Below are 15778 nucleotides of genomic sequence, written 5' to 3' on the forward strand. Positions count from 1 at the left end.
CAGATTTGGATCAGGGAATCATACAGTTGCAAGAAAGAGTTTTTGAACCCTTTGCAATTAATTGCTCATAAAATGTGCTCTGATCTTCACCTAAGTCACAATAATAGACAAACACAATCTGCCTAAACTAATAACACCCAGACAGTTGTAGTTCTTCTCGTCAATATGGAGTACACCATTTCAACAATCAGTCCAGGTTCAAAGAAGTATGTGAACCTCTAGGGTAATGCCTTCAACAAAAGCTATCTGGAGTCAGGTGTTCCAATCAATGAAATGAGGTTAGAGGTGTGGGTCGTAGAGGTGCCCTGCCCTATATAAAAAAAGACACACAACATCAGGTTACTGACAGAGCCTGGTCTTCTCAAGAAAGATCTGTTTATGTGCCCCATGCCTCAATCAAAACAACTTTCGGAGGACCTTAGAAGAATTGTAGAGAAGCATGAAGCTGGAAACGGCTACAAAGGCATTTCTAAAGACCTGAGTGTTCATCAGTTCACAGTAAGAGAAAAATGGAGTATATTCACTACTGTTGCTACTCTCCCTAGGAGTGGGCGTCCTGCAGAGATCATACAACAGCACAGTGTGTAATGCTGAAGGTGGTGAAAAAGAACCCAAGGGTAATAGTAAAACACCTGCTGGAACTTGCTAACATCTCTGTTCGTGTGTCCACTACAAGAGAAACACTGAACAGGAAGGATGTTGCTCATAGAAGGTCACCATGGAGGAAACTACTGCTCTCCAAAAAAACACTGCTGCAAGTCTCAAGTTTGCAACAGACCACCTGGATTTTCCACAATGCTTCTGGGACAATGTTCTGTGGACAGATGAGACAAAAGTTGAACTTTTCAGCAGAAATGCACACTGCTGTACTTGGAGAAAAATGACAATGCAAACCAACACCAAAACTTCATCACAACTGTGAAGCATGGTGGAAGGAACATGGTCTGGGGCTATTTTGCTGCCTCAGGGCTTGGACAATTGGGAATTGTTGAGGAAACAATGCATTCAAAATTATATCAAGACATTTTACAGGAGACTATCAGGGTAGTGGTCCTTCACCTGAAGCTTAATAGACATTGGATGATGCAACGAGACAATGATCCGAAACACAAGAGTAAATCAACAACAAAATGGACTGGGAAGAAAATCTGTGTTTTGGAATGCCCAAGTCAGTGTCCAGATGTGTACCCCCAATTGAGATGCTGTGACATGACCTGATAAGGGCTGCTCGTGCAAGTATTCCAGATATATTGGTAAACTGGAACGATTCTGTATGGAGGAATGGTCTAAAGTTTCTCCTTGCCGTTGTGCAAATCTGATCAGCTGCTACGGAAAATGTTTGGTGGAGGTTATCGCTCCTTTAGGAAGTTCTATCGGTTATTGAGTACAAGGGTTCACATACCTCTTCCAGCTTGGACTGTGAATGATTAAACAATGTGTTCATTAAAGACATGAAAAGTACAATTGTTTAGGTATTAGTTTAGGTAGATTGTGTTTGTCTATTATTGTGACTCAGATGAAAATCAGACCATATTTTATGCAGAAAACCAGGTAATTGCTAAGGGCTCACAAACTTTTTCTTGCAACTGTATGTAACACATCCAAATTCCATTTTATACATACACACGTGCAGACTGAAAGTGCAGAGAGGGGATTGAAGTTTCCCCTTGTTGGGATATCTGGAAATAATAGTCAGTCTGAAAGTAAGGGGCTGGCCTTTCACAGACCCAAGAAAAACTTTGTACATCAAAGGTACAAAACCTTGGCATTTTCTTCTCAAGAGGATTGTGGGAGTGCAATCATTGAGTAACCAACTCAACGTTTTAGGAACAACTTTTTCCCCTTCACCATCAGATTTCTGAATAGTCAATGAACTCATAAGCATTACCTCATTATTCATCTTTTGCACTTTAAAATTACTGCAAGTTACAAAAATAATGTCTGGCACTGTACCGCTACTGAATAACAAATTTTACAACATGGCAGTGATAATAAGCTTGATCCTGACTCTGATCAACAGATTTGTACGTGACATAGGAATCAAAGGATATGAGGCTACGGCAAGAAAGTGGGCATAAAATATCTACTGTTGATTTACAGTAAACTGTAAATGCCTTCTTTGTAGGAGTATTGAAGATTCTGCTATTGAAAATCATTTGCTGTTTCAGTTCAAAGGCAAACAAAGCTCTTCAGGATAAAGATCTACTCACACATAGAAAAGTTCATTAACTTGATATTTTAAAACTTGTGAATAAACAACATATAGACAGTATTACCTAAAATAAAATTAACTTACGGTGTGGTTCTACCAGAAGCATAGCTTCTTTCTCAGACATCACCAGCTGACAGAATTGGTCACCGACATTTGCCAAGATGTACTTGGATGTTTCCAGGTCGAGGCCTTCAGCAGGCGTACGTGATGGAATCCAAAGACTCAGGGCTTCAGCATCACACTGTCTAGGATTTAAAAAGCCTCCTACACGCAGGACACCTGTCCTTGTAAATGCTAGTCTGGAAGAAGAATAGGAAACTATACAGCAAATATTCAACATTTAACTTCTACTGCCTCAAAACAACGAATTTCATGTCACGTTAAGTCAGTGACAATAAATCTGATTCTGTATAACATTTGAAAACATAGATCAATTATTTATAAATAAATTACCGGTTCTAGGCTGGAGAACTAACACAAAAATCTTCTATTGGCTGAATGATCAACATGCTACAGGTAACTTATCAGCAAAGGTCATGTTAAGCTGTCAATTATATTATGTACTGAACAGAGAAGAGCCACATTACTTTGCTTCTCAAATTACACAACAGATGGGGGGGGGAAAACAATGCAAATAGATAAACTAAACTTTGGTATTAAGTGACTGTATTTCTTAAATATTTAAGTGTTAGAACAAAAATTTATGGAAAGCTAAAGGCAATCTTTATTTTTCATCTCCACTAGTCTTGCGTGAGACACTTCAAACTACAAGGACACTGAACTACAAAACTGAAAAGTTCTTCGAATCCACTTGAATGGGGCACAGTGGGCTTGAGAAAGCTTTCATTTGTAGGTTGGCACCTACAACTATGCAACTGTCTTTGAGTATATCAGTGGGATTAGTCAATAGGGATTATATTCTTGAATCCTTGCGGCAAGAGTAGCCACACAGAGCAAAATAAAAATGATAACATTAACTTCCGTCTTTGAATTGTCCCTTGCCCCAGTAAAAGTCTGAAACGTAATTAGAAATAAGTGCAACCTTCTACAAATCTAACCAAGTTTTGCAAGCAAACAACATTCTGTAAAGCCAGTAAAATGAAAAGTTTTCAAACTGAAGCTCCCGGTAAAAAGTTGAACACTAACAATCCAATTCAAATTAAAATTCTTCAAAATAAAATGCAGAACAGACTATGGTTTACTAATATCAGAAACGATGCAATTACTGGGATGGAGTGTCACAGTCCAAATCATTAATTTGTTCAGTCTTTTGCTCTGATTAGTGGACTTGGATAGATTTGTAATCAGCTCACTTTTTCTTGTTTAGTTTATTGGACAAAGTTCATTCTCCCCTGAAAAAGCCTCAAAACTATGCATAACGGTGGTGGAGAAATATGACTTAAACCAATTAACAAAATCTATCTAAGAATTAGAAATTTAAAACTGCACAAACAGACTTGTACTGTCTAATTTCCCAGTGCACTTACTTTCTGAAATGAAAGAAACGACAGGACACTGTTGATTCATCATGATCTTTAAACTTTCTGTAACGCACCAAACGACATTCTCTGCACTTATGAAGATGTGGAGCAACATTGATACAAGATCCATCTTGCAAGAAGGACTCTCCAGACTGCTTCAGCTTTCTCACCTTGGATACATCCTTTAAAACTGACTGATCCACTGAAACTGAAGGGAGGAAATAAAACCTGAATTAGAAACCACAACTACATGAAAAGGAGTCTTGTACAACCCCTGGAAACGTAATTGATACAAGAATTCAATAATCAATTTATTACCGCAATCAATTTCTATCAATGTAATCCCCAAAAGAATCAGGCATGAAACAAGGGGAAACAACTCGTGACAAAGAACTTAGAAATCAAATGCCATTTGTTCCTCCAAGCCGAAGACATTTACCATATGACAGGTCTCAAATTACTGAAACTGACATTTCAAAAGACTCTTGTTTACACTTCCACAATGTATTAATTATGTCTTTTGACCACTTGCTTGTGGAGCAGTTTCTAACCATGGATAGGAGCTCCGCAAGGAAAACTCATGCACTTCCAATTGGCTAGAAAACTAACCATATAATCTCCCCATATCTACAAAAATTCTGTCGAAGTTTAGTAAATAAAAATCTTAATTGCACAGTAAATTAAGGGTTCTGTTCGGACATCAAAAAAAAGGTAATCTGTAATACCTCAGGTGTATCTTCATCCTATGGGATGGACAGCCAGAGAGATCTTCTATCAAATAGCATTGCTACATCATTTTATTCAAAGTTGTGCTATATAGTTAAGCGATTAAATTTTCTATTTATGCAATTCTATGAAATTAGGCATTTGTAATGTCATAGCTTTTAAAATAATCACTATTTATTGGTATCTAGCAAATATGTGAAAATACACTGAAAGACAAAAATCTCTCCTAATCAGCACAGCTAATATAGCCACTTTTTTGACTAAATAGAATCTGAAAATACAAAAACACTTAACATAATTATCCCAAAGAGTTAAAAATATTAATTCCTTCTAAATTCAAACCCATCACAGAAAGGAGATCATATTGCAGAACCTACTAACATTTGCCACAAAATTCTGTGGTGTAATAATGCACTCTTTGCCATTTAATGAAGCTAAAATGCTGTCTTTATAAAGAATGTTGTTAAGTCTAGTTACTTCTAGGAACACTGGTCACCGAGTTACGAACAAAGTGAAAACAAACATTGAATATAAATACTTCTAAAGTCTATTCAAATTGTGTGCTCATGACCACAATACAGAGGCTTTATATTTAGTGATTAGTAACAAAAAAGTCAACTACAACCTATTCTTTCCACCGCATGTACCCAAGATTAGTCTTTTAGCATTACTTCCAAGGTTTTATATTTTGCTTATGGTGCTGTGAACTCACTTTTTGGAGGTCTTCCTCGGGGACGCCCTCTCCCACGGCCTCTTCCCTTGCCTAGTTGTTCTTTATTCCCTTCACCATCTGGCTCCCTCCTTTCATGAACATAAGACAGATATCCTTTTAGACCGGTCTTTGATTGCAATCGCATCTGCATCTCAGAATCACTGAGGTCTGATAAATCGCTGTCAGAAGCAGAGTCTGACTCATGCTTGATACCCAAGCTCCGTTCATCCAAGGAAAATTTCCTCTGATCAAAATGAGATTGCTGGCTGAATGGACCATCAACACCATTATCAGACGGATTAAAGCCAAATGGAACCTGCTGCTGCTTTCCAGAATGGGGGGTGTCTGAGAAAACCCGCAGATGTTGATTATCTGGAGTAACAGAACTAGAAATAGGAACTGAAAGACCTGAAATGTGATCCCCAGTTGGACTGGTAGACAAAATGGGCATCTCAATATTGGTTGCACCAAACTGTGTTTCTGGAGAGTCTGGTCTAGCTGTACTTAAAATAGTTGTTGTTTGAGTAGAAGATGAAAATGGGGATGAAAAAATCTTTGGAAGTTCAGTTTTATTACCAGCGACATCTGTTGCCTCTTTATCAGTTTTCTTCCAGTTAGTTAATAATGGAGGCTTCACGATAACTGATGCTGGAGTGGAAGCCGTAGACCGTGTCGTATCACTTTTGAACAGATTTGTGTGCGACCTGTTAGTAGGCAAAGCATCCCCATTTCCCTTTAGATCTGCAAATCCAAGAAATGGATTTGCTGATGTAATGGTAGGCATTTCTTCCTTTAGAAGATCTGGTGGCTGAACTGACTGAAGAAACTGTAAGCTTGAGGTGCTTCGTGGAAATGCTGGAGTTAGAGTTGGCATGACTTCAGAAGCTCCAAGTGTTTTTTTTCTCTCAGATTCTTGTCCATGTGTACTTCCAGGTTTCAATCCAACAGGAGTTCCAACTGCCTGTGTCAGAGCACTTTTCTGACCAGAAGCATTAGAAGCTACCTTGAAGGAATTGAAACTGAGAGGATCATTTGACAAGCTTTCAGAAATTGCAGTGAAGTAGTTGCTCCGTGGAACATTCTGAGGCATGCACTGGAAAAACAAATTATTCGATAAGCTGCCCATGTCCATGGCAATCTTGTTACTAGCTTTATTGCCAGGTAAATCAGCCAGATTCCTGCCAAACCCAAATCCAAAGGCCTTGTTCTCTTGGACAAATGTTCCATTTGTTCCTTCATTACCATTTCTTTTTGACTCTTCCAGAAAAATTTGATTCTTATCTGATACTTGAATGGCTTCATCTTCAGTTGAAATTCCTTCTTTTCGAGTTTGGCTTGGATCTCCAAACCATTTTTTTAACGGTTCCCTAAAATTGTAATTTTTAAAAAGTTAGTGAATTAATCATGAATGAATTAACTGAAATTGAATTGACTACAAGCATCGTATGTCTGAACATTGCAAAAAAGCATTGAAAAAATACAAGAAAGTTAAGCTTCAATTTTTCAAAACTCATCAAGTTTTATTTCATAAAATTGTATTTAGTGATGAATACAATGATATTACCTTATTTAAAATGGGTAAGTGCTGTTATGCATTTTATTCTGAGAAACTTTCATATGTAGTTGAGTACCAAGTTTCCAGATTAAGTAAACAGTCCTCACCTAAGCTATTGATTCCCAGGAAACAAGATAAAAATCCAAAATGAATGTATACTCCATTGCAACAATATTAACTAAAAATTTTTATTGAGTTTATTGATTTCATTAAGTCAGACTAAAATATTCTGCAAGATTTACTCAAATTTGCAGTTTAGGCGTGTAACAAAATCAAGTTTACTAACATCTCATAAATAATTAGTACCTGATCACTTCAGTAGCAACAGAATAGCATGATTCTCAGAGAAAAATTGTTTCAGAGATTTTAAGCAGCAGCAGCAAAGTAAACCAAATCTAAATGATTTACTCATTCACTCTCATCAGAAAATCAAAACACCATGAAAATACGAATAAACAAACCATCTTTTTAGACAACTATTTTTGACAAAAATGGACTTAAAGTAATGTTTACTGCATAAAATGCCCAGCTTTTACATGCTCTCGATATTTTGTTCTAGCCTCCTTCAAGTGGGCTCAGCGGGCCACCACATGGAATATGAATTCTCAGCTTGAAGTTATAAAGAGGAGTTTAAAAATACTTCTATGTTTAAAAAAAAGAACTGAACAACTCACAATAAATCACGATATTTTATCTTTAAGGCTTGTTTTCAATTTTGCAGCAACAGCAAGTTCCAGAACAATATGGGGAAAGCATAAAAGATATCAGTGAACACATCCTACTTTTGTTATTCCAGAGGGCTTTTATCACCTCTGGTGGCAGGAAGCACAAATACAGTACAGTGGGTGGTCTCATCGTTTGAATAAAAAAACTCTAAAGACTCAGCCACTTTCTGTAGCATAATAGGCAGACAAAAGAAATGTGAGGATCAAGGAAGGGTTCCGGTGACGTCATCGTCCAGAATAGCAGCTTAAATCAACAGCTCCTCCGGAAAAACGCATATTTTCCCCCGTTAATCCATCAAATACAAGATCTTTCAAAAATATCTGAATTGATAAGGGGGGCAAGAATGGGGAAAAAGAATGGAGATAAAAAAAAGCATCACTGCGGAGTCTATGGAAGAGAAAGGAGCAACTCGCGGCTCTCCTACATGTGCTCGTGGTGCCGAAGCTAACGCAGGGAAAAGTGCAGGCGAAGCGGCAAATACGATAAGGATTCGGGAAGAGATAAGGGAGGTCCAAAAAGATATAAAACAGCAACTAAATTATATGAAGTCTGAGCTAGCCAACGTCAATCAGAAAATAGCGGTGGCAGAGACTCAAATTGAGAAGGTGGAAGATCGCGTGCAGAACGTGGAACAGATACTAAGTAAGACGATAAAAATATTAAATCAACAGGAAAGTAAATTGCTTGACCAGGAGGGAAGATCACGATGGAAAAATATCAGGATTTATAATGTTCCCGAAGGAGCGGAGGGGTTGTCGATGATGGATTTTGTAGAAAAGTTGCTGCGGGAGGCGCTGGAGATTCCCCCAACTATGGAGATTGAAATTGAGAGGATACATCATTTGCTCGTCCCGCGGCCCTCCGGAGACAGAGGAAGTAAGCCGCGCTCAATAGTACTTAAATTCCTTCGATTCAAGAGCAAGGCAGAGATTCTACAAAGGGCCTGGGGTAAGAAGAGGGTGTTTTGGAACAGGAAGTTAATATATTTTGATCATGATTACCCCCCCCCCCGGCAGTCTTACAGAAACGGAAGGGATATTCCGAAGCGAAACGAACATTAAAGCAAGAAAAGATTAAATTCCAAACCCCGTACCTTGCTAAACAGAGTATTTTACGAAGGGGAGATACAACTATATTAGACAGTGGAAGAGGCGACTACAGACATGAACAACAGAGGACTGCCCGTCAGCGTGGTCAAACCAAGGGAAAGTTTGGCTGAGTAGTTATCCCAATCTGTTGGCGAAATAGTAAGAGAACCGAGAAAGCAGGCGACGGGAGGAGAACGAGAGAAGGATATTAGAAAGAGACTGTGGGTTCTCCGAAGACAGCCCTCACCTCCTCCAGAAGAGCCATAATGTTTGGCTAACTTTAAAAGTGCTGATAAACTAAATGGAAGCAAAAATAGACGGTGATATACCTATCTCAAGAAATATGTATTATAATCTGGATGTTATATTACTCAATTTACTTTATTCATTCATTCACTCCTTTTTCCCCACCTAAAGGGAAAATCACAGCGATATCTTCATATAAGAAAAAAAGGAATAAAACATTAGAGGAATTACAAAATAAGCTGAAGGAACTAAAAAAAACACAAATTGAGTTTGGCACAGGATACACTAGAGGAAATTTAAAAAATTAGGAATGAAATTAATAGTTTGGCTACACAAGAAATTAGAAAAAATTTAATGTTTCTGAAACAGAGACACTATGAAAGTGGATCTAAATCTATGAAAATACTGGTGGGAAACTGAAAAAAATAGCAGAAAATACAATTCACAGAATTAGGAATCCAAGAACAAAAGTGATAAAAAAAAAGTAAGCTAAGTGAAATTCAAGAAGCTTTTGAAATGTTTTACAAAACTCTATATTCCAAAGTTCAAGGCTGAAACATAACCCAAATTGACACCTTTCTGAATTCTTTAGAATTACCCACTTAAAGCAAAGAACAAAATAGAATGATGACTGCTAACATAAATGAAGCTGAACTAAAAACTGCAATTAGTAGGCTTAAATTAAGCAAGTCACCAGGATCAGATAGATATATGGCAGAGTGGTATAAAGAGTTTAGAAGTGAGTTAGTTCCTGTTTTACTCCCCATACTGAACTGGGCTCTAAAAAAAAAGGCGCAAATGCCACCCAGCTGAAAGGAGGCGATAATCTCAGCTATACCGAAAGAAGGCAAGGATAAAATGGAATGTGGGTCATTTAGAGCAATATCTGCTCTTAATGTGGATTATAGATTATTTACCTCCATCATGGCTAAAGGATTAGAAGAGTTTCTACCCACACTGATACACAATGATCAGACAGGTTTTATACAACGCCAAACACAAGACAATATACGAAGGACACTTCACATTATGGATCATATACAAAAAAATGAATTTGAAGCAATAGTGATAAGCGTGGATGCAGAAAGGGCATTTGATTCAGTTAATTGGAATTTTCTATACAGAGTTTTACATAGATTTGGTCTACATGACACAATTATTAAAACTATACAAGCATTATATGACAATCCAACTGCCAAGATTAAAATCAATGGATAATTATCTAATAGTTTTACCCTAGAAAAGGGGCACAAGACAGGGTTGTGCATGGTCACCACTACTCTTCGCATTATATCTGGAACCATTAGCTCAATACATCAGACAAAATGAAGATATCAAGGGAATTACTATTAAAGGGACAGAGCATAAATTGGCCTGTTACGCGGATGACATTTTGATCTATCTAGGGCAACCAACATACTTTTTACCTAAATTGATGCAATCCTTTGAACAACATGGCCAATTATCAGGATACAAGATGAACATAGATAAAACCCAACTACTTTCATATAACTATAGCCCACCAGGAGAAATTGAAAGTAGATATCCTTGGGCATGGCAAACAGAGTCTGTCAAATATTTCAGAATGCAATTATCTGCCTATATATAAAAAAATTAAGGAAGATAAAACAAAATGGATCCTAATTCCTTTTCTTGGTCTCAGTTCAAGGATTGAATCTATTAAAATGAATATACTGCCCAGACTACTATATCTCTTTCAGATCCTACCAATAGAGATTAACCAAAATCAATTCAATGAATGGAACAAGATGCTATCAAGATATATATGAAAAAGGTAAAAGGCCTAGGGTTCATCTCAAAACTTTGCAATTAGCCAAGGAAAAGGGGGGATGGGGCCTACCTTCTCTTAGAGATTATTATTTTGCAGCACAGTTGAGAGCTGTGATATGCTCAATGGAAAAAGATTGAGGGGAGGATACTTTCCATCCCCATACAGGCAATTTTGGCTGATAACAACCTACAAAGTTACATAAATACTATTGATAACCTGTGGGTGAAATGGACTCTTAAAATATGGAAAACTATTATAAAAGAATGTAAACTAGAGAGAGACACTGCAATTCTTAAATGGTGTGCATATGACTTGGATTTTATGCCAAATAAACTGGATGCTAGATTTAAAGACTGGACAGCTAAAGGAATAACAGTTCTTTGCAATATAATGAAAGAAGGAACACTGCTCAGTTTTGAAATGCTCAAAGAGAAACACTTACTAGAAAAACAAGACTTTTACCAGTATTTACAGATGCAACAGTATGTTAATAGGACGGTTAAAAACATAACCAAGGCAAATACATGTCTGATAGAGTCTGGGGTTGGCTGCTATGCACCTCCATCTTCTTCGATCTTGCGACAGCACCCAGTACAGCCTCTCCACCAGTTTGTTTTCGCTGGCCGCCTTGGCACCGCCCGCCGCCACCCCACCGAACTCAAGCCCGAGGCCGTGTCGGCCTCCAGCCGTGGCCGCTTCTTCGAGCTTGGCCCTTCCTTAGGCGGAGGCCTTAGGCAGGTCCAGGCACACGGTGCAGCGCCAAAGTTCATCATGTCTCTTCTAACTAGCATATGATTCGTAGATACGTGGTGAGACTTTAATCTCTTCCACGGAAGATGGCCGTTGGCTCACAAGGAGCTCATCCGCCCTTAGTCTGGTGAGGAAGGTGTGACGACACCCAGCAGGACTAATAAAAACAAGACCTGACAAAGTCCGGTGGGGGAGCTGGCTCAAGTCGTCAACCACTTGACCACGGCTCCTGGCCGAGCGCCGGGCGCCCGCCCCCTGCCAAATCTGTCCAAGCGTCCAGCGCCCAACCAAAAACCATATATTTTAGGTATATACTTCAAAAATGGTTGAAAAGAGATAAATATTTAATGAATGTACTGCTGGTGGCTGGTAAAAAGACCCTTACCAGGAAATGGTTATCACAGGAGAGCCCAACTTTAAATGTATGGATGGAAATTACAATGGACATTTACAAAATGAAGAAGATAACAGCATCTGTTAATCGTAAGTTGGAATAATTTTGTTCATACTGGAAAAAATGGTTTAACTACATAACACCTCATAGGCCTGATTTTATTCTCACAAGTCAATGAATATGTTGTTAAAAAATCACTCCCTACTTTGTACATAGTTTTCTTCTTTTGTTTGTTCTTTCTTTCCTCTCCTTTCTATAAGTATGTACCTCAGATAAATATTATGTGGAGATTTGTGACAAATATGACTATATGATATATATGTACAGTATCTGAAATACATCTTATGGAAAGTTTTGTTTGATGATGAACTTCAATAAAAAATAAATTACAAAACAAAGAAATGTGAGGATCAGTGAAATTAAAAAGCAATAGTGTGTATCAAACTCTTCCCTGTCCTTGGAGACAAGAGAATGGAGTTACAGGAATCTGTAGCAAGAAAATAAACTGCTTAAAGAACTCAGTGGGGGGGGGGGGGAGGAAGAGGTAGAATTGCCAACGTTTCAGGTCAAAACCCTGCATCAAGACCTTCCTTCCCCCCCTCGTCTACCACACAGATACTGCTTGACCATTTTAGTTCCTCCCACTGATTAATTGTTAGCTATTCTTCCCTACCTTTTCTACATATTACTGGAAATGTTTTAACAAAACCTTTTTACTTGGATATAGTAATTTTAATGAAAAATCAACCATAATTGGAACAGCAGTGGTGGTGCAGGTACATAGAACAGAGAACAGAATTGCAGACTACATGCTCTTCAGCCCAAGAGGCCATGCCAACCTTTAAGATCAATATAACCCTTCCCTATCACATAGCCCTCCATTTATCCTGTATCCATGTACCTACCCAAGAGACTCTTAAACGTTCCTTATGTAGCTGCCTCTACCACCACTCCTGGCAGTGTGTTCAGGCTTCAACCACTCTGTGTAAAAATAATTATACCTCCAATATCTCCTTGATACATTCTTCCAATCACCTTAAAAGTATGGCTTCTTCTATTACCCATTTCCACCCTGGCTGTCTATCTATGCCTCTTATCATCTTGTACACCTCATCAGGTCACCTCTCATTCTGCTCTGCTCCAAAGAGAGAAGCCCTAGCCCGAGCAGTGAAACTGCTTCACCTTCAGTTGCCCACATTTAGTTCTGATATTCAGTGTTGTCCTTGTTACATTTGAAAACTCACCCTCTGATCATATGGGTTTCCCAATGATGTTCTGCTTTGCTCCCACACAATAAAGAAATGTTGCTGTTCAATTTATAAAATTAGAAGAGAACTACAAAAGAACGTAGCACACACCATAAAGGAAAGAACATCAACAAGCTCAAAACAAAACTGTATCTAATAGGAGGTTTTCCTTACCCCTTAGCAGTACTGCATGCCACTGTCTGCTGCCCTGTTGAAGACTCCAATGAAGCATTTCCCAAAGAATTTTCTGATCCAAGTGCAGCTGAACTGGATGCCTGCAGGCTTTTACTTCCCTGAAATAAAGTTTGAAATTTAACAAAGAAATTTTTATACCTTTCAATCTTATGAACTTTTCTGAAAATATCTCCAAATTTTCCTTTTTTATTTGAGGCCCATAACCTCACTTGACTGAGATGGACTTGGATTTTGCCCTGTACTATATCTTGCACTCCTAGTATGATCTATTATGAACTTTTATCTACCCTTGTTAAATTGTCCGGAAATACAAACCCTATTCCCACAGGATAGGATAAATTTTTTTTTGAAAGAAACTGCGTTCATTATAGTTAAAGATATTTTATGTTGGTTCTTGCGATACCACCTATTTCAAGAAACCACTGCTGCAGTAAACCAGGAACATTATAAGCCAAAATTTCAGCCTGCCATCCTCCACAAAGAGTCTTGATTGATATTTCAACTGCTTGCATAGCAAATTGTCTAATTAAATATCATTCCAATTTTAGATTTGACTGATAACATAATTACTGATGTTAGGGTCCAATACTGATTACAAGGTACCAGTCAACTGGCTTAAATCCAATATACTGAAAATATTGTTTACTATTCTTTACAGTAGAACCTAAATTGAGTCAAGTGGCTGCTTTAGCAAACACTTCCACCACCTTCACAATTAGTCTTCTATACTATTCAATTGAAATTCAATTGAAAACCCAGATTAAAAAGACATTTTTTCCTCATTGATAATACAGCTTCTTGACCATAAAACATTTAAGATTATTTGTCACGTGTACACTGAAACAGTGAAATGCATTGTTGCATTAACAACCAACGAGGGTGTGCTGGGGGTGGCATACATTCCACAGATATAGAAGAATTAGGCCATTTGATCATGGTTGATTTATTTTTTTCTCCCTACTTCATTTTCCTGCCTTTTCCCATATCCTTTGACTCCCTTACTAATCAAGCACCTACGTGCATCCTCTTCAAATATACCAAATGACTTGGCCTCCACAGCCATCAGTGGCAATGAATTCCACAGATTTACCATCCTCAGGCTAATGAGCTCCCAAGTACCCCAAAAGTCTCATCCTCAAATTGGGATTAAGGATGAGCTTTTCGGGATACTTGGAGGGACATGATAAAATAAGCTGAAGTCAGCATGGTTTCCTTAAGGGGAACTGTGCATTCCTAAGTCATGTCCGGTTTATTAACCCATAATTTCTTGTCTTTTCCATTCTTCCCTTAAAGACTGGAGTGACATTTTCAATTTTCCAGTCCTCCAGACACATTCCAGAATCTAGAGATGCCTCCACAATCTCTTCAGCTACCTCTTTCAGAACTCTAGGATGTAGTGACCTGACCAAAGTACTTTAGTAACCGAAAAAGCATAACTGCAGCTTTCATTTATTTCATTGTGGTTCTTAGTATTTGGTACTATCAGTGAAGGGGTTGGAGAAGAATCCAGTTGGCTTAAGTAGTGAAAGCTCAGAAAGGAGACATTAAATGAATTTTCCATTCACACTTTGGCAATATAGTCTATTTTCAGAATTCATTCTTGCCCATGTACCGACACACTTCAGTTATTCAGACAAGGTTCCTGATGAGTTAAATTGCAAAAAATTTTTCAATTATCTAATCTGCCAATATCATTTTATAGGACAACAACTTGGGAAAAAAAATCTATAGAATTCTTAAGAATTGATAGTGAGCTCTACAATGAGATTTTTAGATAAATCATCAAATATTTGGGCAAATTAAGTTTTAAGGAGCATGTTAAAAAGGGATTAGACAGTGTAGTCATCATCATCAGGTGCCATGCCCAACTTGAGCTTTGATTGCCATGGCCCACAAACTGCTGTTTCAGGTCAAGCCTTACAGTATTCTATATTATCAACGTTCAACAGTGTCTTGCAATCATAATACAAATGCCCAAAATAATCACTCACACTGCATATCTTCTAATGGTACACAAGTCCAGATGTTCCGTGTTGAACTTGATGAGACAAATTCAACACAGAAGAAAACATGCAAGTCAAACCTGGTGGTGTTTTGGTTGAGATGTGATCGGCAGAAAGGGCAGAGGAAAATTAATAGATATGGTGTATTTAAATTTTCAAAAGAACTCTGATTAAGTCTCATTTAAGAGATCAATGTGCAGAATTAAAGCATTTGGGACTGGGGTTAATATAACAGATAAAAAATTGGTTGATAGACAGGAGATAGGCAACAGGAAGAATAAATGTGGCATTTTCAGGTTGATCATACAAAACACAACTACTCATGATATACAGCAATGATTTTGGCGAGGACAAAGAAGGTAATATTTCTATTCTTGCCAGCAATATAAAAACTGTGAGATTGTGAGTTATGTCGAGGGTGCAGAGAGTTTCAAGGTGATTTAAACAAGATGAATGAGTAAATACAAGGCAGTAGAAAGTGGATAAATGTGAATCCAGAGGTAAAAAGGCAGATTGGGAATGCTGATCTACAAAAAAATTCAAGGTGCCCCTTTACACCAGTTACTGAAAGCAAACATGTAAATGTTGCAAACAGTGAACAAGGCAATGGTATGCTGGTCTGAATGAGGTTTAAATGTAAGGAACAAGGCA

The 15778-nt window shown here is 37.9% G+C and overlaps 1 protein-coding gene across 2 annotated transcripts in view; it reads right to left on the reverse strand.

Moving 5' to 3' along the window:
• The window catches only part of LOC134349392 (lysine-specific demethylase 3B-like), a 130421-nt gene that overhangs the window by 64310 nt on the left and 50333 nt on the right, over nt 1-15778 (reverse strand). For both annotated transcript variants that reach the window (XM_063053623.1, XM_063053622.1), the window contains exons 9-12: nt 13104-13222; nt 5132-6498; nt 3700-3901; nt 2297-2511 (exon numbers count right to left, since the gene is read on the reverse strand). In XM_063053623.1, the coding sequence (XP_062909693.1) occupies nt 2297-2511; nt 3700-3901; nt 5132-6498; nt 13104-13222 (1903 nt within the window). The remainder of the gene's footprint in view (nt 1-2296; nt 2512-3699; nt 3902-5131; nt 6499-13103; nt 13223-15778) is intronic.

Source organism: Mobula hypostoma, chromosome 7, assembly GCF_963921235.1.
Source record: "Mobula hypostoma chromosome 7, sMobHyp1.1, whole genome shotgun sequence".
In the NCBI taxonomy this organism is placed as follows: Eukaryota; Metazoa; Chordata; class Chondrichthyes; order Myliobatiformes; family Myliobatidae; genus Mobula; species Mobula hypostoma.